Here is a 25,810-nt window from a genome sequence, read left to right on the forward strand (position 1 = left end):
CCAGTACACGGAGGCATATTGGTCCACTTTTCTTCAGAGCTGAGGTCTCTTATCAAAGAAATCAAGAGGTTCGTTTTCAAGGATAAGTTATTAGCTTTGCCTGTCTGTGGGAAAAGGATAAGGCTAAAGAAAAGTGAATTCCATCATTGCTTAAAATTGTTGTAATGGCCACATGATTTCTGCACATATCTCTAGGGAATAAACAGCCTTTCATCACTTTTTAGTGGGTCTTTCCATCTCCTCATTAGTTCTGAACTCGGAGCTAGAAAAATGAGTAGGCAGAATGATCTGACAGCTAGAAGGTCGCTTCTTTCATGATGAGACTCTTTCCTCATCTTTCTTAAACTGCTTTCCCCCACCAAGTGTAAACCACATCCACAGCTAAAGGAGAAAAAGTCTCTCCCTCCTGTGATCTTAACATAAGATTATCTGACACATGTCTAGGACTCATCACCCTATACCTACATGACTACTAGAGTTATTATACTATATATTCTCCTGGTCTGTGTTTTTTTTAGCACAAGGTCTCCTAAACATTTCAGTTGCCATGTAACATTTTCCCTTGTACTATTTCTCTCTGCCCTCAAACTGATTCATCTACTTTGTCTCATTCTTGGGATTTTACCCATGAATATTTTCAGAGGAAAGAAAATTAACTTACCTACTCTTTCTGTTGTTTTGGTTGAACTCTGATTCTCAGCTATAAAGGAAAGAAAAGAAAAGGAAATCACTAAAATTAAATGTTGAATATCAGATCTGCTCTTACAATTGTTTCAGGTGGTAAATGGATATAGATCTTAGCTCATTTCTGATTCATTTTTCCTCAAATCATAAAATCGTGAGGCTTCATGATTAGAAGAAACTTTAGAACAGGTGTCAACTAAATTTTTTTTAAAGGGCCAAGTAGTAAATATTTTAGGCTTTGTGACCCAGAAGTCTCTGTAGCAACCACTCAACGTTGCCATTGTAGTGTGGAGGCAGACATACATAATACCTGAAGAATAGGTATGGCCGTGTTCCAATGAAACTTTATTCAGAAAAAGAGGTGGGGGCTGGATTTGGCCTGTGGGCCACAGTTTGTTGAATCTGCTTTAGAGCATCTGGTACACGTTCACACCTTGAATACATCAAGGTAACACGGACAACTCCAGAACCTTTGCTATGTGCCTCATGAGTGGCGTTGCCATGTGTCATATTCCTACTAAGATAAGATGCTTCTCCTGAGGAGGAAGATACAGAATGGCTCAGACAGATATCTTTGAAACTTAGGGAATTCCTTTAAAGAAAATATAGTCCAGAGGAGCTTTCTACAAGTAAAATCACTTGAGAGAACTATAATCAAAGGTCACTTTAACAACTCTGAGTATATGCCCATGAACAAGATTTGCCACGTGAAAAATATAGAAAATAATTTTGAAACAAATAGAAGCCCAATAATGATAGTTTAAAAATACCCACTTACTTCTTTTGTATCTTCACTTGATCATCAGCATGTCGAATTCAACATGCCCCAAGCAGAACTCTTGACTGGTATCCTCAAATCCGCCTCTTCCCCAACCTTCCTGGGTCAATACATGGTACCATTGTCCCCCAATTGCACAAGCCAGAAAGTAGTGGCCTCTCCTGCTTCTCCTCTTTTTCTCACCGCTATCAGCTCTAGCTTCAAAATATATTCCAAATACGTCTCACCATTTCATAGGCTACAGTTCATCTAGTACCCATATCTCTCCCCACGGGACCTGCAATAGCCACCTAGAAAAACCTTTTTAAATTTAAACTTGGCTGCCCCAATGGCTCCCTATTCTTCTCCTTACTGTGCTGGCAAGTCTTCACACGCGGTGGCCCCTGCCTTGCTCCTCTATTCGTCTCCAACTATTCAGCCCCTGTTCCACCCTGTCAGCCTTTCTGTGGTAGATGGAATTTTCGGGGCTCTCTCTGCTTCAGGCTTCTCTGCTGCTCTTCCCTGGGCCTCGTGTGGGTTCTCAGGCCTACACCTGCTTCCTTCTACCTTTCGGGACTCTGCTCAGATGTGACCACTCAGAGAAGCCTTCTCCAATCACCTTATCTAAAGCTGTCTCCTCATTTCCCTTCACACTAGTCCACCATCCTGCTTCATTTGATCAACAGTACTTTTATTACCACAATGACATTTACTTTATTAAAAAAACTTTTTTGTTGTCAGAATGTAAACTTCGTGAGGACAGAGACTTCTTGTTTCACTCAGAGCCACAATTCCAGGGCCCATCACCAGGCCGTGGTAAAACAGGTCTCCAGTGAAAACATATGGAATGAATGAATGAGAAAAGAAAATAATAATAATAAATAAGACTAATTCTACCTACCTGAACGCAATTGTTGAGGGAAAATGAATGCTTTATTTAAAATTGCTAGTTGGATAATGATAGCTACCATTTTTAAAGCAATTAATTCGGTACATGTGTGTGGTGATGGGTTGTAACTAGTATTTAGGTGGTGAACATGATGTAATCTATGCAGAAATAGAAGTACAATGATGTACACCTGAAATTTTTACAATGTTATAAACCAATGTTGCTGCAATAAACAAAAAATTAAAAAAAAAATAAAGCAATTCTTATGACCAGTTTCATATATTATTTGCTGATGTCTACAAGAGAGATATCATTCTTCCCACTTTGTAGATCTGCAAATATGAGCTAGGAGAAGTGACACTACTTTCTCAAGGGGGGGACCACGATTTTAATTCAGGTCTATTGGTTGCAATGTCCCTCTTCTTTCACTACAATAGACAGCTTTTCAGGCCAGCCCCAGGGGCCTGGTCAAGTTCTGGGTACTCCGCTTCCATGGCCTGCGCACGGTTCCGGGTGTGGACCCACACCACTCGTCTGTCAGTGGCCGTGCTGTGCCAGCAGCTCACACACAAAATGAGGAGGACTGGCAACAGATGTTAGCTCCGGGCAAATCTTCCTCAGCAAAAAATAAATAAATTAAATAAAGTAAAATAGATGGCTTTTCCTTCCACTAAACTGTTCTGAATGGAAAGCTTATGTAATTAATCCCTACTTTTGATACTAGTGAAAATACTTTTGAACATGGCCTAATGCTGTATGTGGAAGATGCAGTTAAAATAGTTATCAGCTCCCTAGAGGACTAGAACACAAAGAAAATCAAAACCCTTTGTCTCTCTTGCTATTAATATCAGGCCATAACCTTTCTTGCTGACAGACTTCACTGAGAATGAAAAACTTTTAAACTCATATCAGACTAAACCTTCTGACTATCTTTATTTGCATTTTTTTTTCAGCCTTCAAAAATGTGTAATAATTTTAGAGGGACATATCATATAAAAGAAAAATAACTATGTCTTAAGATGTAGCCCAATCTTTAAAAAAAATAACATGTACCAATTTAAAACCCTTATATTGATTCCTAAGAGGTCCAGACTTTTATATATAAATGAGTATATTGTTATTCTGAGGGCAAAATTATGCAAATCTTAAATATTTAATCAATACTGGAATATATGCTTTTTTCCTGAAATCAAGGAGATATTATTTTGAATATAGTAAAGTGTTTTTATATGGCATATCACTTACAAATGTGGATTCAGTTCTGTGGATATAAAAGCTAAATAGAGATGAATGCTATGGAATATGGTTAAAGTTGTGGGAATTAATGGAATGTGAAGACATTTATTTGCAGTTATTCCTGGTTTTTACCTATAACTTTCATAATACACATGTGTTTTGAGAAAAGTCCAAGGTGTGATTTAGAGGAAGTGAGTAAGGTCAAATAGCGAATGAGTGTAGTGAACTTCTGTTAACCTGTTCTCAAACTTAGATGTTTAGTAACAACCAAAACCTGAGTCACGGTAGTTGGCAATTTCAAATATCCTTGTTGAGTTTGATTCTCTAATGTGAAATTGAAATCTTATAACATACAAATGAACTTCTAAATTGCTAAACTTTAGTCCACATTAATCTAAAGCTAAACTTTACTCAAATAATTAGTTTATAAAAAAGAAAGCTTAAGCAACAATACGACAAATAACTTTGCTAAATATTCTTATCTTACAAAGGATATTGTGTTTCCAGCTGTATTTAGCTGTACACAGTTAGACACAGAACATGATATATCATTAACAAGTCCAGGAGAAAGAATATATACAGCCATTCTCATATAATTTTTTACTGATTTGCCTTAAAATGATTTACTATGACCACTTCAAGTTCTCCTATACAGGGCATTGACTGAGTCATTGTCTGTAAGATTATTTCTGATTTGGCTAAACTGTGACTTGTGACTACGACTTTGTTATCCTTAGACTTCTTCTTGTATCTGCCCACATGAAATGATACAAACTAATTAAATGTCATATCAGAAATGTTGTGATTAAGTTCCCAAATAAGTGGTACAATTCACAAAAGGAATAATGAGGCTGAGTGATCAGGCAAATCAATGTTTTCCAAAGGATGGGCTGCATGGGATTGTATGAAAGATTCTATATGGCAGTACTGGAAAGTGGCATTAAGTAAGATTGAAACACCCAATGAGAAAGTTATTTTTCTTTCCAACTTTCTTTCAGTTTATTTGATTATTTCAATGAGGAAGTTTCAAAATTTCAGTTTGTTGCAAATATGTCATTAATACCTAGGATGTGCTTATCTTGATCTATTTTTTTAAACTATTTTATTAATTAATTAATTAATTAATTAATTAATTTTTTTGTGAGGAAGATCAGCCCTGAGCTAACATCTATTGCCAATCCTCCTCCTTTTTTTTTTTTCTCCAAAGCCCCAGTAGATAGTTGTATGTCATACATACAACTAGTTGCACATCCTAATTGCTGTATGTGGGACGTGGCCTCAGCATGGCCGGAGAAGCGGTGGGTCAGGTGCGCGCCCGGGATCCGAACCCGGGCTGCCAGTAACGGAGCGTGCGCACTTAACCACTAAGCCACGGGGCCGGCCCTTGATCTATTTTTTAAATAAGAATGAGCAAACCTCAAACTCAGAGCCTTTGGCAAGCCACAAAATCTAGCTAGAGTTTAATTTTATTTAGTTTACAGCATAGTGATTTTATAGCTCCTGTTCCTTTATGCCAAGTGAAACAAGTTTTTCATTTATGATGGTTTCCTTTTCAAACAAATTTAAGAATAAAAAGTGCATCAATTTAAAGAAAGTTCTAAATAAAAGTGCAGATGGTACACATATCTAGCAACACTCGTTCAGTTGTGGGAAATACTGAGGTAAAATCCTATAGAGGTCCTTGATGGATGTGGAGAATTTGAATAAGGAATCAGAGGGAGAAAGATGGGAAGAAGAAGTAAGGGTCATACAATGAGGAGAGCAGAATGAAGAAAACCACACTGTCGAGAGCAAATCTGGCAGTGGGAGAGACAGTCTGGTTAGAATCCCAGGTTATTCAGTCAGCCAGACAGTGTCTTGTGTTATAATTATCGAACATCTACTTGTCAAGCGTATGGTTTTTGTTGTTAGTGCTGTGGAGTTGATTCTGACCTCTAGTGACCCTGTGGAGAAGCAGGAGTTAGAAGGCGAGAGAGAGTTAAGGAGGGAGAAAGAAGAAAAGTGAACATTTGGGGGTTATAAAAATAGCATAAGACTGGAGGCAAAAAAAAAGTATAGAATGTTTGGTGGACAATAATTATATGAATTTGTCTGGATCAGATGTAGGTAATGTTTACAAATGTTAAGAACCTTGGCTCTGGATGTTGATGGACTGGTATAAACGCAAGCTTATTCATTCATAACTAACCTCCCGTAGATTACAGCAAAGCAAACCTCTCCCCTTCCAGCACTACATCAGACAGTGTTCCACCGCTAGTCTTAGGGTTTCCATGGCCAACTGTTTCAGGAGTGGGGGGCCAGGTCCTTCCTCCTAGTCTGTCTTAGTCTGGAGGCTCCCCTGACACCTGTCCACCCTGGGTGATCCTGCGGGTATTTGAAATCCTGGTGGCATAGCTTTCAGCATCACAGCCACACGCAGCTGCCACAGTGTGACAACCAACAGGAGGGTGGTGTGGTCCCCTGACGGGGAAACGAACCTGGGCCACGGCGGTGAGAACACCGAGTCTTAACTACTAGAACACCAAGCATGGCTAAGTATATGGTACACCCAATTAAAAGCTAGTTGTTTTCTAGCATCTCCAGATACTTTATGTAAAATATTTGTAACGAGAATAAGTGTGGTATACTAAAGAGTTTATGGAGTTTGGGGCAAGAAAAACAGTGTTTACATTTCATCCTTTTAATTTAACCTTGGTTAAGTCATTTAGTCTTTCTGAACCTGTTTCCTTATTTGTGAAACTGCTATCATATATACCAACTTTGCCTGGCTTTTGTAAAAATTATTATTAATAAAATAATAGCTAACATTTATTGTGTTTACTTGCCAGATACTGTTTTAAGCTTTATATGTTTTATCTCATTTAATCTTCACAAGAATCCTGTAAGGGTGTAATCTTATAACTATTTTACAGATGAGGAAACTGAGGCAGAGAGAAGTTAAGTAGCTCGCCAAAAGCCATAGTGCAAATAAATGGTTGTGCTATTATTTGAACCTAAGCAATCTGATTTCAGAATCATGATTCATACCAATAAGCTAACTTCCTCTTGGCATGACTGAGTGCCTAATTTTTATTTCAAGGAGGGTGTGGTGCCTTGAAAAGCACAGGCTTAGGCTTAGGCTATTCTCATGTTCAGTCAGTAACATTTCTAAAATATCTACTTGGTTATTGTACAATTATCTATGCTTTTTGTATAAAAGTAAACTCCATATTAAACTAGGATAAATTATGCAAAAAGGAAATATATATGATAAACTATTTATTATATACAAATGTTAACTCCTACTTAATAATCTATTGATTACTTATAAATGTTATTTATTTCTGCTTAACAAAAGCCAGATTTTCCCTTCAGATTTCAAGTGGGCAATATCATATACGCTGTGGTAGCAGACGCTCTGGCTTGGCATAGCCCTTAGTAGAGTTGTACCCGCATTTTGTCCGTCTCAATTTGCCTTCTGCATCTAGTTTTCTTCCACACTTTTTCCTTGGCCAAGTCAGAATTCACCAAAGGGAGAAAGAGCAACCGTCCTTTCCTCCAGTGGGACTAATCTCTCACAGTGGGCACCATGCCTGCCTGCAAATCTGGCTAGAGGTACCTGGATGACTAAGTTACCAGCAAGAAAACATCTATTTTGCTTTCTCCCCTCCATCTTCCTCTCCCTTTTCTCTTCTCTCCTCAGAAACAAAGAGGATGTGCACAGGAAATGAAAAAAGAAGAGCCAGAGAGAGTCACGTTTTCAAGCCATTAGCAGAAATAAGGAACTCAGGCAGAGGAGAAAATTTATAGTTTTACAACAGAGTTTTGCACCCAATCCCTCTACAGTTTAGATATTAGAGGGCGGGGACTCCTGTGATTGACATTTCCTTTGACTCCTCCCCTGCCCCCTGGTGCTCAGGGAAGTAATCTTGCATATAGCATCTAGGTATGGTAAAGGTAAATTCAGGACCTGTTCTGGAGTGGATTTAATGGTGACCCTCCTCCTTGAAAAGGTTATGTGCACCTGGAACTTGTGAATGTGACCTTATTGGAAAAAAGGTCTTTGCAGGTGTAATTATGTTGAGGATCTTGAGACGAGATCATTCTAGATTAGGGTAGGCCCTAAATCCAAGTGTCTTTATAAGAAGAGAAGACACAGACAGAAGAGGAGACACAGAGGAGAAGGCCATGTGAAGACAGAAGCAGGGATTATAGTGATGCATCTACAAGCCAAGAAAAGCAGAGGATTGCTGGCCACGCCCAGAGGCTGGGAGGCATGCCAGGCACACAGATGCCCTCCAAAGCATTTTTAGTGAATAAATTGATTTATTAATTAATTCAAAGGGCCCTCATTTCTTTAACTATAAAATCCAAGCACTGAATTAATGAGGATTTCTATCATAAAAATTCTAGGATTCGAGAAATTTGTCTTCTACAGGCAGAATAAAAGAGTAAAACAGGAGAAACACACACAACTTTAAGAGAATGGGAAATGACTAGAAAGAAATGGCTTGAGGACATGCTTCTTTTTTGATCTACATTCCACCTTTCTAGGGAGTAAAGCAATAAATCTCACTAACTCTTCTCTACTCTAAATCAACTCTGCTCTTGAAATGACGTACCCACAATGCCATATGTTTAAGAGGGATATGAATCTTCAACTGTTCAACCATCCCCTACCAGTAGACTGTTGTGTTCTCTTTCTGTCTCTCTGTCTTGGCTTCACTAAATCTGAATGTTTACGTGTGTGAGGGATGGAGATGGAGAGGGAGCATTGCTCTGCTAACCAGGAATCTAGGCGGGCTTCTAGTGCCATCATGCACAAATGGAAATGTGTGCAAACTCATTATATCAAGTGGGGTCCATGCTAAGCAGGAAGCACTTTGAGCAATGAGAGAGATCTGGGGAGAAATGGCTTCCCAAGGAATGAGTTTTACAACAAAATATCTAAGGGACTTAGTATAGAACTGGTTAATCAATCTGCAAACGCAAAGGGAAGCAGTAAATACCGTTACTTCATTATCTTGCTTTCCAGGGTGTCTCATTTTTCAATAAATGGCTTTGTGGGTGTATTTTTTTTAAACTACTTGGAAGAAAGCCACTTCAAACTGTGTTTAGAAGCTAAATAAATACAATAGTCCCCAGAACAGAGAAGCAGAAGGCATTTTGCTGTATGAATCAAAGTAAAATTAAGTCTTAAGTGACTCACGGGGCTGACCACACACTTCTGAATAAGTGCTAATTTTAATAAACCATGGTCCCTGAATGACGTTTTCTCATCAGTCACTGAAAGGGTGGGTGTTAGTGCAGAGTAAAAAGTATTTGAGTTTAATCTTCAACTGCTACACATTTTGCAGAAATTTACTTTTATTCTTGTTTGTATTCGGGGCAATCATGTTATGAGATGGATGGGGTTTTGGTTGGCTAAAGGCACCTTTCAGATATATAGTGCCTACAAAATAGGTTCTAATTATCAGAAGCCAAAACACTATCACAGCGAAAGGTTCTTCATATGAAGGAGAAATGACCTTACTCTTCCAATTCCTCTATGTGTCGATTGTCTCATTAAATAAAATTATTAGTTTACAATTATGTTGTGAAATTAGACTCCTTCTGTATAACCTGCTTTATGTTGTGCTTAAGACGATTACAATAAAAAGGGAGAAAATGGAAGTTCCCTATGTGTTTCTGGACAAGAGTGGGCCTTGGACATCCACAGCTCCCTCTTGCCATCTCCTTCTACCTTAGAGGTCTCCCAAGAAGAGACTTGGAGACTGTGAGTCATCTGTAGCTGTTTCTTATTAAGAACTATGTATATAACAAGAATGCATCCATTATTTATAAAGAACAGTATCTGAGAAGGCTGTTACGGCAGATTATTCTCTTTTCTAGTCAGGATATTTTGACTAAAACTACTGATTACTTCACAGGCTGTGGGAAGCGCTTGTTGTGAAGATATATGTGGACTGGAACTGGAAAGCTGTGGGAAATCAGGGGAGCCGTGGGTCCTGCTACTCTCTCCGCCTCTCATGAACAACTTAATCTTGCTTGTGGGGTCTCTCATCTCCCCATATACTCTGTCCCTTCTTCACTATCAACTCTACTTACTTAGAATGTACTTCCTCATGCCATAGGCATAGACAGGAATCACCATGGCTGTCTCAGACTCACTTTACTAAAACCTTGCTGCTTCAGTTCCCACACCTAATCACTTATTTTTTGTTTGTTTGGGTTTTCTCGTTCAGATTACCTAGAAAGGAAATTTGATTGGCCTTGCTCAACATTTTCTTTTCTTTTGTTTTTAAACAAAGCTTTACAAAGAAATTCACAATTAAATTCACTCATTTTAAGTATACAACTCAATAATTTTTGGTAAACATGTAGTTGTACAACATCACTATAATCCAGTTTTAGAACATTTTCATCAACACAAGAAACTTCCTTGAGCTTTTCTGCAGTCCATCCCCAGTCCCACCTCCAGCTTTAGGCAACCACTTATCTGACTTCTGTCTCTATAAAAATGTCCATTTCTGAATATTTCCTGTAAATGGAATCACACAATATGTCGTGTTTTGTGAAAGGCTTCTTTCACTGAGCATAATATTTTTGAGGTTTATAGTGTTACACGATATATCAGTATTTTGTTCCTTTAAATTGGTGAATAGTATTCCATTGTATGGATATGCTGTGTTTCGGAATATTCCAAATTCTTTCCAAATGGAAAATCCAATGAGATATTCCATTTCACCAGTTAATGGATATTTGCATTGTTTCCAGTTTGACACTTATGAATAATGCTACTATTAACAATCTTTATCTCAATAACACCCTGTCTTGATTACTATAGCTTTAGAATCAGTTTTGAAATTGGCTTGTACGAGTCCTCCAACTTTGTTCTTCTTTGTCAAAAGTATTTTGACTATTGGGCCTGCCCCATGGCTTAGCGGTTAAGTGCGCGCGCTCCGCTGCTGGCAGCTGTGGTTCGGATCCTGGGCGCGCATGGCTGCGCCACTTCTCCAGCCATGCTTAGGCCGCGTCCCACATACAACAACTAGAGGGATGTGCACCTATGACATACAAAAATCTACTGGGGCTTTGGGGGAAAAAATAAAATAAATAAATAAAATTATAAAAAAAAAAGTATTTTGACTATTCTAGGTCCTTTTTACTTCCATATATATTTTAGGATCAGCTTATAAATTTCTAAAAGAAAAAACTTGCTGTGATTCTGATAGGGTTTACATTGAATATATTAATCAATTATGTATCAAGCTGGGGAGAATTGCCATCTTAAAATATTGAGTCTTCCAACTATGAATATGTAAAGTCTCTTCACTTATTTAGATATTTATGGCCGGCCCAGTGGCACAAGCGATTAATTGCCCGCGCTCCGCTGCGGTGGCCCGGGGTTCGCCGGTTCAGATCCCGGGTGCGCACTGATGCACTGCTTGTCGAGCCATGCTGTGGCGGCGTCCCATATAAAGTAAAGGAAGATGGGCACGGATGTTAGCTCAGGGCCAGTCTTCCTCAGAAAAAAGAGGAGGATTGGTATCAGATGTTAGCTCAGGGCTGATCTTCCTCACACACACACACACAAAAATAGATATTTAATTTCTTGCAGAAATGTTTTATACTCAGTGTACAAATCTTGCACTTCTATTGTTAAGTTTATTCCTAAATATTTTATTCTTTCTGATGCTATTGTATATTGCATTATTTTTTTAATTTTATTTTTGGATTGTAATTGTTAACATGCAGAAATATGATTTGTTTTTGTATATCTTACATCCTGTAAAATGGAATACTTTTTATTAGTTCTAGTAGTTTTATTATGGATTCTTTGGGTTTTCTACATAGGTAAGAGGTAGTCTGCTAAGAAAAACTGTTTTATTTCTTCCCAATCTAGATAAATGCATCTGTCTGTCTGTCTGTCTGTCTATCTATCCATCTACCTACCACCTTACTGTATTATATAAAACCTTTGGTTATAATTTTGAAAGGAAATGGTGAGAATGGACATCTTTGCTGTGTTCCAAATCTTAAGAAGAAAGCATGAAGTCTTTCATTATTAAGTATGAGGTTTGCTGTATATATTTTGTAGATATCCTTTATCAGTTTCAGGAAGTTACATTTTATTTCTAGTTCATTGAGAGTTTTAATGGGTGTTAAATTTTGTCAAATGCTTTTTCTGCATCTACTGATTCTACTAATATGGTGTATTACATTACTTGATTTTCATATGTTGAACCAACCTTGCATTCCTAGATAAATCCCACTTGTTCATATTTTCTATCCCTTTTTATATGTTTCTGAATTTGGTTTGCTAATATTTTATTAAGGATATTTGCATCTATGTTCATGAATGATATTGGTCTGTAGTTTTCGTGACTTGCTTTTTCTTTTCGCTCTTTTCTAGCTTTGGTGTCAGAGTAATACTGGCCTCAGATAATTACTTGTGCAGTGTTCCCTCCTCCTCTACTTTCTGAAAGGGTTTGAGAAGAATTAGTATCACTTCTTTTGAAAATATTTTATAGAATTCACAATTGAAGCCATCCTGCTTGGAGTTTTCTTCATGGGACCATTTTAAATTTCTAATGCAATATCTTTGTTTTAGGTCTTTTCAGATTTCCTATCTTCTTGAGTCAGTTTTGACAAGTTATTTCTTGCTCAGAATTTTCCCATTTCATCAAAGTTGTCTAATTTGTTGGCCAAGCTCATCTTTTTGTGCCAGGTGATATCATAAGCCTAGCCTTGAATCCATCTTCCTTGGCACCCACCCATTTGTACTATGAAGGGATAGAGTATCACTGTACAAAGCAAAGTTGCCAAGTGGTTGTCCCAGTTGGTAGAGTCTAGGAGAGAATATAAGTGGGGCATGGTTCTTTGGTAGCTGTGGGTTGAAAAACATTCTGAATGAAATTCTACCCAACACACTAGTATCCAACACACACATTTCAGCACAAATTCTTATACTTACTCTTACTGTGGGAACTTTGTAATGTTGAAACAACATTTGTAAGTGGAAGATTTGTCACTGTTGCATTTGTGGTGATGAACTCATTCTCCCTGACACCATCGGTTGTGCTTCCTAATTATGCAAAAAGAATGAGCAGCCATTAGGAGTATAACCAATCACTAGATAGTCTCATTAGTATTAATAATAACATTCAGTTACAACTTGAAGATTAGTTTCTGAAAATCTTCTGATCAAGATTTAGAAATCCAGGATTTTGAATTTTGATGTCTACCTTTTGGTGATCCAGTTAATTACAATAAAGAAAATGGAGGGACATGAGACTCTCCTATATGCCTATTATAGGTTATCTCATATGATCATAACAGTAATCCCATATATTAAGTAATAATTGCAATTATAACTTTATATATGTATGATTCAGAAAAGTTAAATAATTTCCCCACAGTCACATAACTTGTAACAGGAGAGAGCCAGGATCTGAATCCAAGCCTTTCTGATGCAAAAGTTAGTCGCTCAGCTACTTTAGAAAGGGGGTGGCAAGGAAGTGGTACCAGTGACTGAAGATGATACCATGGTTCCCATGCTGTCAGGGAAAGAATTTTCAGGTAGGTGGAAGAGCCAGCAGGAGAGGGCTAACAGGAAGCAAATAGAATAAACTGTTAATTATACTTAGTTCACTTTTTTGGGGAAAAAAAAGGAAAATTAACAACAAAGAAAAAATAAGTAGAGCTTTCAAAAATAACATTGGAATATGATTACTTGAAACAATCTATCTTTTTGTGCAAATATTATAAAAACAAAATGATTGATGCCCTTCGGTCTTTTCAAAGTCCAGTATGACAAACATTGTTAGTGAATAAAAGACAGGCATGCCAGTTAGTGCATGCTTAGTGTTAGCTAGACATGGTGTTGGCTGGAGATGAGGAGTAGTCAGTTTAATGGATTCCTATCACAAAATAAGCTGGGAGGTTGAATTGTTACTGCCTTCCAGAAGTGCCAATCAGCTTCCATTCCATGGAAACAAGCATCTACCATGTAATGCAAACTCTTAGTGCAGCTGAGATTCATGCTGGAGAAATTGATAGTTTGGAAGATCTCATAGACAGTGGTAAATATGTCTTCAGGCAAAAAGCCTTCAGGAATTGGTATGCAAACAAAACGTAATATAAATTCAAATATAGGCTACAGCATTAACACCACATTTGAGAAAGAGAGTGGGAGTGGGCACAAATCTCAGAGGCATCTTGAAGTATTAAATTGAGAGGGAAATACTTGAAGAAGTAAAGAAATATCTTATTGTAGCAGGAAAGCAGAAATTGATGTTTGTGATAACATAGAAGTGCGAAAGTTCATACAAGGTGCAGAAATTTTACAACTGAGGATGGAGGAATGTACAGGGGTAAAGATTTTGCTTCTCACTGGAACTCCAAGAACATGCGCTTGGAAAACATCAGAAACAGAGTTCCTCTTCAGAAATCTTTGGAGAAGAATTCTTCTGCTAAGATAAATTAGAAATCAAGAAAAAGCTATCCTGATGGCCTAAAGAATCCCCCAGTATAAAGCAGGCTCAACAGTCTTGGTGATGGAAAAGGGAATATATAGCTAAGAAAGATGTGGGGAGCTGCCAGATTAGAAAAATATAAAGAGAAGAGCTCTTTGGAATAATGGAATAGCTGGGATACAATGCCAAAGATTTTGCTTAGAGAATTTCCTGTTATTAATGTGGAATATACTTCACAAATAAGAGTAGAATTAGAGCGACAGTCAATTCAGGATAGGTTGTCTACTACATAGTGTCAACTAGGCAATGGAAGGAATCTTGAATACTTTGAAGGTAATTAAAATATTTTTAAATATGCATGGTGGACCTAAAATGGATAGAATGAAAATGTGAATACTAATACTGCCACAGCCATAAATTTTCAAATTTTACTAGTATACTGAAATGTTTCAAATCCTAGTCTCAGGAGAGAAGAAAATGGGTGGTTGACATTTATTAAGATGTAAGGATCATAGTCTTGTATTATCTTGTTTGGAAAATTTTCCCAATTGCACTTTGGGTTCACACATAGTAGATTCTAGACTCCTGCCTAGAAGTGACTCACATCTCAACGAAAAATGAAACCAATTTTTTTTTTCTTTGTGAGGAAGATCAGCCCTGAGCTAACATCTATTGCCAGTCTTCCTCTTTTTGCTGAGGAAGACTGGCCCTGGGTTAACATCCATGTCCATCTTCCTCCACTTTATGTGGGATGCCACCACAGCATGGCGTGACAAGCAGTGTGATGGTGCACGCCCGGGATCCGAACCCCAGGTGCACGCCCGGGATCCGAACCCCAGGCCTCTGCAGCAGAGCGCGTGCACTTAACTGCTACACCACTGGGCCGGCCCCCAATAAAACCAATCTTAAAGCTGCTCTTTAAACTTACATGGTTTGTTCTTTCAGTTTTGTCTGTCTGTACATTTTTCCCTGGATAACACAATGTATCTATGTTGGTCTAAAGGTGCAAATTACACTATAAGTCTAGGTAATAATATATGTATTAGGTTTGGCAAACAGTATTTTACTTGAGAAATATTATTTAAACTGCAACATCAAGATAATATTGGCTTTACTTTTAAGACTTGTGGTTTTGTTCTTTTAATGTTTTTGCTGGTGAAGATTCGCCCTGTGTTAACATCTGTGCCAATCTTCCTCTGTTTTGTCTGTGGGTCGCCCCCCGCAGCATGCCCACTGACGAGTGGTGTAGGTCCATGCCCAGAACTGAACCCAGCCATCGAAGTGGAGCACACCGAAGTTAACCACTATGCCACAGGCTGGCCCCTAGGACTTGTGTTTTTGAAATTCACGTTGTTTTAAGCCACAGAATTTTGGCATAGGTGGAATGCATGAAAGACAAAATGTAAGGAAATTTTAAACCATATTTGACTTGGACTAGGGAGAATCTAACACAAGAGATGCTTGAAAGAGTAGCATCAGTACCAGAGTGTAAGTGCAGAGAAGAGACCTTGACTCCAACCACATTCTGAAGTGAGAACCATCGGCTAGAATTGAGCAGAATGAGTGTGAGGGAGAGCAGCTGTTTTATAGTTGTCTTGGAATTATTAACGTGAGATTCATTTTGAATATTTTGAGAGGTTAAATTTTTAGGAGGAAGCAATAAATGTGGACATTAATTATATTCGGAAGTTAAGGTGTGTTTACAACACATTGACTTGAAAGGGAGGGTTTATGGATTTGAATTGTTCAAGGAAAGGGATTAAGCAGCTTTATTCCTTTGGAATTATATGACTTGAATTGCAGTATTGTTTTATCTAATGCACAGAGCAAAAGCTTCTTGTGTGGTCACTTTGTCTTCACGAATAGAATAGGGGGTAAGTGATTTTTTGACAGTTAGCATTTACCAAAACATATGCTAAGAATACTAGTACTGTGGTATGTTATTTGGTTGTATGTTAAAAAAAAGATGTTCTCATAGTCAAATTATTTGGAGCTGCATAGATTTTTTTAAAAAGTCAAATGGATGTTTTTGTGTTAGGATTATTAAGATTTAAAAAAAAAAAAAAAATGTTGTGGCCGGCCCCGTGGCTTAGCGGTTAAGTGCGTGCGCTCTGCTACTGGCGGCCCCGGTTTGGATCCTGGGCACGCACCGACCCACCGCTTCTCCAGCCGTGCTGAGGCCACGTCCCACATACAGCAACTAGAAGGATGTGCAACTATGACCTACAACTATCTACTGGGGCTTTGGGGGAAAAAAGGAGGAGGATTGGCAATAGATGTTAGCTCAGAGCTGGTCTTCCTCAGCAAAAAGAGGAGGATTAGCAGGGATGTTAGCTCAGGGCTGATCTTCCTCGCAAAAAAATAAATAAATAAAAAATAAATTAAAAAATTAAAAATAATAAAAAAAATGTTATTGTGCATTGTAAAACCCTAGGAGGGTGATATTTTCTAAAACAATTGCCCAAGGACCTCCATTTTCAGGGATCGTTTCACAGACTCTTGCTCCACAGAAATTCTGTACCCATGACATACCTGGGGTAGTCGGGGATAAACTTAATTAACGTTCTGATTCATTTAAGTGCCTTTTGGTGTAATACTAAAGAGCCACTCACAGAAAGATTGTGAGGAGCCTAAATGTTTACATAAATGGTCCTGGGGAGAAGTGTCAGCAGTGGCAAAGACTGGAAAAGAAACTTCTTAAGGTTTTGCTCAGATTTTTCTGATCTCCTCCTTTGAAGGGAAAAGCAATACCCCAGAATGTAAATAAATTTAAATGCTCAGCCCAAGAGAGAAAAAAAGATGTGAAAAAGTGTAGGTCAAACACTTGAACAATTCAAGGAGAATGTAAGACTACATTTCCTCCAGTCCTTCACTCCTAAGGAAGAAGAACTCAAATAACAGAACCAGGCTATGATGGAGTGCCAAAGATCTTGACGAGAACAAACAGTGGTGGTGGAGGAATACAGGTAAAGTAGGAGCAGAGCTTTCAGTGGGAGGCAAGAATAGGAGAGAGTTTTATTTCTAAGTGAATTTTATATCTCCTTTTTGCTTCCCATATTATTTAGATGGTGGGTTGAGGCAGTCATTAAGGGCCCCTTGTAATCGCATGTTTACCGGTGTCCTCCCTCTTGCAAGACCAACCAGGACCTGGTTGGTATAAGCCTAGAGAAAGTGAGCCAGGGCAGACCACTGAGCTCCCTGCCATGTGACCTTGGCTAACAGGATGTTTAGGTGTCTGCAGACCTATCCATTATCTAACCCAGTCTATCCAGGTAAGTTCATACAGGAATTTGGGACTGATCCAGGGCCAGGGATAAAGTTATACGTATATTTAGGGTGGCTGTTTGCATATACACTTCAGAAATCAAGTGGGTTGGGGTAGTTTGGTGACCTCAGAAGGATCTATTAATTTGGAATTCCTTTTTAATTCCTCTGCTCTTCCTTAGAGACTTTGTTAACAAGTAGATGTTGACTTTCCACTTCCTTAATATCTAGACAGTGTTTCTTGGAGCCAGAGCAAATATTGGTAAGGGCTTCTCCTTTATTTTCTCAGATCTGTTGATCCTGTTTACTCCCAAGTTCTTACATATCAGTGAATAATTAGTAATGTAGTGCTTATAGGGATCTTAAAAGCTTCTGGAACATTTGAGCTGCCCCTTTTGAAAACTATAGTTCACAAGTACCAATAGGGTTACTCTCAGGTCAGGTGGTGGGTGAAAAAGAGTTGCTTTGTTTGTTTTCTGGTTGTAGAATGTAGATTTTATATTTTACTATGAATGGAATTTAAATAAACATACTAATACCATTATTTCAGTAATTTTTAACTGTACTACTGATGCTCTAAGGGCTCAGTGGGGATGCCACACAGACTATGTTTAGTGGTAAGAGAGAAATGGGTAGAAGTCTACCCTGTCCACATACACACACCACCACCACACTGCTTCAAACTGAGCAGTTCAACTTCTATTTGTTTGATATATTGGCATTTCAGACTCCCTCATAAGATTTTATATGGAAATGACTCTGCCGATTAAAAATAAATTTAGATAACAATTGCCTTACTTAATAATGAGGGTCATAAAATGGTAACCTTGCTTATCCACACTAAAAGTAGGATGAAGAGTGCCAGAGTAGGCAGAAATAACAAGATCTATTGTTATTGTGAAATTCATGTGCTAATAATGTTCCTACACTATGATCAAAAATGGCCTTTCAAAACAAAAAATGTTGGAGAGGATGTGGAGAAACAGGAACCCTCATACACAGCTGGTGGGAATGCAAACTGGTGCATCCTCTATGGAAAATGGTATGGAGATTCCTCAAAGAATTAAAAATAGAGATGCCCTATGATCCAGCTATCCCACTACTGGGAATCTACCCAACAAACCTGAAATGAACAATCCAAAGAGGTTTATGCACCCCTATGTTCATTGCAGCATTATTCACTATAGCCAAGAAGTGGAAGCAACCTAAGTGTCCCTCGACTGACAATTGGATCAAGAAGATGTGGTATATATATACAATGGAATACTATTCAGCCATAAAAAAAGACAAAATTGTCCCATTTGCAACAACATGGATGGGCCTGGAGGGTCCATCTTAAGTGAAGTAAGCCAGAAAGAGAAAGACAAACACTGTATGATCTCACTCATATGTGGAACATAAGCCAACACATGGACAGAGAAAACTGTATTGTGGTTACCAGGGGCAATGGGGGTGAGGAGTAGGCACAAGGGGTGAAGGGAGACATATATATGGTGATGGACAAACAAAAATGTACAACCCAAAATTTCACAATGTTATAAACTATTAAAACATCAATAAAAAAAGAAAATGGCCTTTCACCTGGACCTGTTTTTACTCTTTTCTAAACATAATTCTAACAAGTTTGTGTGTGTGTGTGTGTGTGTTACACTTAAAGGAGCAACTTAAAAGAAATAAACATCCATAGCAGACTGGCAGTCTCACTAAAGAAATACTTTGAAAACAGGGAAAGAACAAGAACATACACCAAACATAGAAAAGAAATGCAAAATGTTACAGAATTTGGTGATCATTTTGTGTAGGAAGAAAAAAATGCCATATAGGTTTTGCTAATACCTGAAAGGCTCACTATTTAATAGCCAAGTGTAATAATTAAGATTAAAATAATAATACAGATTCATTAAGAAATAGTTGATTATGAATTAGTTAAATGGAAAGAAAAATTTGAAGTTAAAGGACCAGGTTTCAAATTCTAAATTGTTGTTATGAATTTTCTGCTTTTTTTGTTAAGTCATTTAACTTTCCTGAAACTCAGTTTCTCCATCTTTAAATAACAATATTTAAATAATAATTTTAAAACCATCTTTTAAAAATGATAATACATTCCCTCAAATGAGAGCTAAATGTACTATTGTAAAAGTACTTAGAAAAAAATGGGAAGCACTTGCAAGTCATGCTTTCTATGCTCTGGCTAATGAGGCAAAGATATCTAAGATATAGTTTAGAATAGTCTCCATACCATTTATTTTTTAAATTAAATTAAATTTTAAATTTGGGTGCTTGAAGCGGTTAACTTGTCATAGGTAGTAAATACACTGAAGAGGAAAAAAAATTTTTTTAAACATGATGGGAAGAAATACATAAATATGTAGAAATTAAACAATATACTCCCAAATAATCAATTGGTCAAGGAATAAATCACAAGGGATATTAGAAAATACTTGGAGATGAATGAACATGGAAACACAACATACCAAAATTTATGGGATGTAGCAAAAACAGCACCTATGTTAAAAAAAGAAGAAAGATCTCAAATCAATATCTTAATCTGCCAACTTAAGAATTTAGAAAAAGAAGAGTGAACTAAACCCAAAGCAACTGAAGGAAAGAAATAATAAAGATTAGAGAGAAAGAAATAAAATAAATAATAGAAAAGCAACAGAGAAATCAGTAAAATAAAAAGTTGGTTCTTTTAAAAAGATTAACATAATTGACAAACCTTTAGACTGACAAAGAAAAAAAGAGAGGACTCAAATTACTAACATCCTGAATGAAAGAGAACACATTACTACTGTCCTTACAGAAATAAGAAGGGTTATAAGGCAATGCTGCCAACAAATTAGATAACCTAGATGAAATGGACAAATTCCTTGGAAATCACCAACTACCCAAACTGAGTCAAGAAGAAATAGAAAATGTGAATAGATCTCCAATGAGCTAAGAGATTGAGTTAGTAATCAAAAACTTTTCACAAAGAAAAGCCCAGGAGAAGATGGCTTCACTGGTAAATTCCACCAAACATTTAAAGAATAATTACCATCAATTCTTCACAAACTCTTCCAAAAATTAGTAGAGGAGGGAACACTTCCCAAATCATCCTATAAGGCTAGTATTAACCTGATACCAAAATCAGACAAAGACATCACAAGAAAACTACAAACTTACATCTCTTATGAATATAGATGCAAAAATTCTTAACAAAAATAATGCAAACCAAGTCCAGCAACGTTAAAAAAGCATTATACACCAAGACCTAGTGGGATTTATCCAAAGAATGCAAGGTTTGTTCAACATACAGAAATTAATGTCATATGCTGTATTAATAAAATAAGGGATAAAAATCACACAATAATCTCAATAGACAGAGAAAAGGCATATGACAAAATCCAACACCGTTGCATGATAAAAACACTCAACCAAGTAGTAATAGAAGAGGACTTCTTCAACCTGATAAAGAACATCTATGAAAAACCCACAAGAGCATGATACTTAATGGTGAAAGACTGAAAGCATTCCCCTATAATTAGGAAAAAGACCAGAATGTTCCCTCTTACCACTTCTATTCAATATTGTACTGGAGGTTCTAGCCAGGGCAAATAGGAAAAAAAATCAAATAAAAGGCATCCAGATTGGAAATGGAGAAGTAAAACTATCTCTATTTGCAGAAGAATCTTGTACATAGAAAATCCTAAGGAACAAACACACACACACAAATTAGAACCAACAAATGAGTTCAATAAGGTGGCATAATTTATATGAAAATAAATTATATTTCTATACAGTAGCAATGAACAATCCAAAAAAAATTTAAGAGAATTATTCCATTTCCAATAGGATGAAAATGAATAAAATATTAGGAATGAATTGAATAAAAAAATCCAAGTCTTCTACACTGAAAACTATAAACATTATCAAAGGAAATTAAACAAGACCTAGATAAATAAAAAGTGTATCTAATATTCAGGGATTAGAAGATTTAAGATTATTAAAATGGCAATACTTGCCAATTTAATCTGCAGATTCAATGTAATCCCTGTCACAACCCAGTTGACTTTTTACAGAAATTGACAAGTTGATCCTAAATTTCATATGGAAACTCAAGTCACCCAGAATAGCCAAAACAATCTTAAAAAAGAAGAAAAAAGTTGGAGGACTCACATTTCCTGATTTCAAAACTTCATACAAAGCTATGGTGATCAAGAGTGTATGATTTTGGCATAAGGATAGAGATATAGATAAATGGAGCATATTTGAGTCCAGAGAAAAACCCATACATTTATGTCCAATTGATTTTCATCAAGGGTGCCAAGATGATTCAAATGGGGAAAGAAAGAATAGTCTTTTCAACAAACAGTGTTAGGACAACTGGATAACTACATGCAGAAGAATGAAGCTGGATGTCTGCCTCACACCCTATACAAAAATGAAAGACTCAAATGTAAAAGCTAAAACTATAAAATTCTTAGAAGAAAACATTGGTGTAAATCTTTGTGACCTTGAGTTGAGCAATAGTTTCTGAGATTTAACCTCACTGCACAAGGGACTGAAGGAAACCAGAATATGTCACTTCAAAATATGCCTCTTTGATATAAAAATCATTTTAAGTTGAAGGCAATTAAGAAACAGCAAATGCAGAAAAAGCCCCCCCCCCTTTTCTACATAAAGGCAGGATATAATAAATTCTCCTTTCACTGGAGACAGACTCTTATCAGCCCAGAGGAGACACCAGAGGAATCTGCAAACAAACCTTATTCCATTAGTTTCCTCCCATGTATTCACCTTCCCTCAGTTTCCTGCCCTCAGAAGCCTCAACTGCTTTCCTTTGTCCTGTCATTTCTCTGCAAATGTATTGTTCTTTGTTGATGCTAGATAAGCCGAAATTCTAAGCCACCATTTTGAGTTACTCTTTGTTTAGGTTTCTCACGTGATGCTTGCCTTAATAAACTGTTTGCTTTTCTCTTGTTAATCTGTCTTTTTGTTAAAAAATCCCAGCTGAAAACCTAAGATGGGTAACAGTAAAGTTTTGCCTCCTCTACATGACAAAAGAAAATGTAGATTCATTTTACTTCATCAAAATTAGAGATTTTAGTGCCTCAAAGGATACTATCAAGAAAATGAAAAGATAACCTACAGAATGGGAGAAAATATTTGCAAATTATCTGTATGATAAGGGTCTAGCCTCCAAAATATATTAAAAAACTCTTACAACAACAATAAAAAGACAAATAGGCCAATTTAAAAAAAATGAATAGACATTTCTCCAAAGAAGATAAGCAAATGGCCAATAAACACATGAACAGATGCTCAACATCATTAGTGATTAGGGAAATGCAAATCAAAAACATAATGACATGCCATTTCACACCCACTAGAATGGCTATGATGGAAAATGACAGACAACAACAAGTATTGGCTAGAAATTGGAGAATTGATACCCTCATACATTTTTGGTGGGAATGTAGCATAATGTAGCTGCTTTGGAAATCAGTTCCTCAAAAAGTTAATCATAGAGTTACCATGTGCATCAGCAATTCCACTTCAAGTTATACACCCAAGAGAAAGGAAAACACTTGGTCACACAAAAACTTGTACACAAATGTTCATAGCAGCATTATTTATAATAGCGAAAAGTAGAAACAACCCAAATGTCCATCAACTAATAAATGACAAACAAAATGTGGTAAATCCATACCATGAAATGATATTTAGTCTTAAAAAAGAAAGAACTACAGATACATGCTATAGTATGGATGAACCTAAGAACATTATGCTGAATGAAAGAAGCAAGACACAAAAGATCACATATCATAAGATTCCATCTATATGAAATGTCTAGAATAGGCAAATCTATAGAGACAGAAAGTAGGTTAGTTGTTGCCAGGCACTAAGGTAAGTAGGGGGTTGGGAGCCATTTGGGAGCCAAAAGAAATCACAGGGTTTCTTTTTGGGGTGATGAAAATATTCTGGAATTAGATAGTGGCGGTGGTTCACATTCTTGTGAATATACTAAAAACCACTGAATTGTATACTTTAAAAGGGTGACTATTATGGTATGTGAATTATATATATAAAAGAAAAATGGTGCCAAAACAAATTGTTACTCACCTTCACCATTAACTGCTGTGGTTAATGAAGAAACTGTTGGCAGCGAAGTTGTTTGTGAGGAGTCTGTGTTGTTGGTTGTTCCTGTTTGATAAGATAGATAACATTATTATTATTCACAATCTCCTCTAACCTGTCAAGGAATAAATAAAAGCAATCACATCTGGAGGTGGGCTGGAATCCCTCTACAAAGGTGCTGGGTGAGCTTCAGTCTATCTTTAAATTTTCCATTTTCCAGCTCCTTTTGTCCAAAGTGAGGAATATAAGTATTGAACGCTTGGGTGGCCCAATGAAAACACACACACACACACACACACACACACACACACACAGACATTTTTGTATGATAGGCTCAAAAAGCAAATTTTCAGGGCAGACTGTTACCTGGGTACCTTTAAACATGCAAAAAAACTATTATAAAAATGAATGATTCAAAATCATTTTATTTTCGCCAGTGGGGAAAATGTCCTGATTAATAGGACCTAGGACTAACGTGCCTTTTTTTCAGAATTATGTTTCATTTTGTTGATTTAGTTATGACATTGAAACTTCCAAACGAACATAAACCATAACAGAACTTGCAAACTCCTATAATTATTTCATTTGTTCATTTATGAAACATTCATCGAGTTTCCACTCTGTGCAAGGCTTTCTCCTAGACTCCTGAGGGCAGTATCCAACTCTTAGCCATATTTTTAATCCAGATAGTATCAAGAACAATTCCCAGCATATAGTAGGCATGTAGTAAATGCTGTTTCAGATAAGGTGGCACTCATACAGAACATGGAGACCAACAAAGGGACAAAAACCTGCTTTAGGGAGTGAACACAACTCTGCACAGTTTTTCTAATGCTTTAAAACTCTAGTCCAGAGGAGAGTTTTCAAGGGTAACCTGGCTGGAGCTGTATATCAGAAGATACTATGGAACCAGGGAGGAAGGACCTTTGGAGGATCGCTGAGGTAAAGCCCTCCAAGCGGGTGGCCAAGGTTTTGCGTACTGCTCTCTCTGTCCTTCCTGCTTATGAGGTGATAGAGGTCATCATAGCAATAGAAAGTGGCTGTAATAGGCAGGTTCTGTGAATTACAACGCAGACAGCACTGAAGCACTTATGACTTTCTAAGTCTTCTACACCCACATGTGGTTATATTTTAAAAGAAGAAACCTACAAAGTAAACGTTATTCCTGGAAGCTAGGTTTGAGATTTTGCATTGCCCACTCACATGATGCCAACATCTTAAGGTAAAGATGTAATGATATAAATAAAGTGTCCCCTCCAGGCAGACACAGTGCCTTTCTTTTCACTTCCTCAATACTCTCGCGGTTCTTGGTACCAGTAATAGTCGGAATTGAATTTTTACAGTCACCTTCCCATTATGTTTTACTGGCATGTCTCACATATTGCTTGAAAATTCAAGACACAGAGATGATTACAGGAAATAATTAGGACACATACATGGTAATAATGATTACAAACAGAAAAAGTGTCAAATGTGTGCAATCTTTGAGGTTCTGAAGCCATTGACCCTGGTCTTTTATACCTATTCTGACTTCATTTGAGAGAGGGAAGGGATGTAACAAAGCCGAGCTTTGGCCTGAGTGTTCAGCCCAGGTCTTCTACTCGGCTTCAGTCTCAACCTTGGTCTTGGGAAAACTGAAGAGCTAAATGGCTGTATGTTGCTGGTGCTCCTGAACTTATGTGTGAACAGTGATCTTGTGATCCTATTGAGGACATTATATCTAATCAGTATAACAACATCTGTAAGATAGACAGGGCACAATTTATTTTAGATTTATTGTTTATGTATGATATTCACTTTCAAATATGGGTAAGTATTCTACATACAACCTATGGTGAAATTCTTCTTATGTGCTAAATATGTTAAAATTCTGAAGTATAATTGTGTACTTATTATTGCAAGAATAAAATATTGCAAGGGCCAGCCCGGTGGCGCAAGTGATTAAGTGTGCGCACTCTGCCGCAGTGGCCCAGGGTTCGCGGGTTTGGATCCTGGGCCCGCACCGGCGCACCGCTTGTCAAGCCTTGCTGTGGTGGCATCCCATATATAAAGTAGAGGAAGATGGACAAGGATGTTAGCCCAAGGCCAATCTTCCTCAGCAAAAAGAGGAGGATTGGCATCGGATGTTAGCTCAGGGCTGATCTTCTTCACACACACACAAAAAAAGAATAAAATATTGCAGTAACTAATGGTGATTATGATTTCTGTTAATTTTATGTGCAAAACAATGAGTAAATACTTTAAGGTAGTTAATAAAAGAAATAGACTGAATTTAATGTGAACATTAATAAAATACTATAGCTATATATCTTTAGGAATATTATATCATTTGAGTCAAAAATAAAAGACTAAATCATTAAAATATCATAATTCTACTCTCTGGAAAATTGTTTAGTGAACTAG

General features: G+C 37.2%; 1 protein-coding gene across 1 annotated transcript in view; it reads right to left on the minus strand.

The window, feature by feature from the left end:
• The window catches only part of EMCN (endomucin), a 99,128-nt gene that overhangs the window by 28,452 nt on the left and 44,866 nt on the right, over positions 1–25,810 (minus strand). The window contains exons 3-5 of the mRNA XM_087434736.1: positions 23,393–23,473; positions 12,523–12,633; positions 662–700 (exon numbers count right to left, since the gene is read on the minus strand). Coding sequence (XP_087290862.1) covers positions 662–700; positions 12,523–12,633; positions 23,393–23,473 — 231 coding nt within the window. The remainder of the gene's footprint in view (positions 1–661; positions 701–12,522; positions 12,634–23,392; positions 23,474–25,810) is intronic.

The sequence above is a fragment of the Ceratotherium simum genome, chromosome 8, assembly GCF_057802395.1.
Source record: "Ceratotherium simum simum isolate JZ-2026a chromosome 8, ASM5780239v1, whole genome shotgun sequence".
Classification (NCBI taxonomy): Eukaryota; Metazoa; Chordata; class Mammalia; order Perissodactyla; family Rhinocerotidae; genus Ceratotherium; species Ceratotherium simum.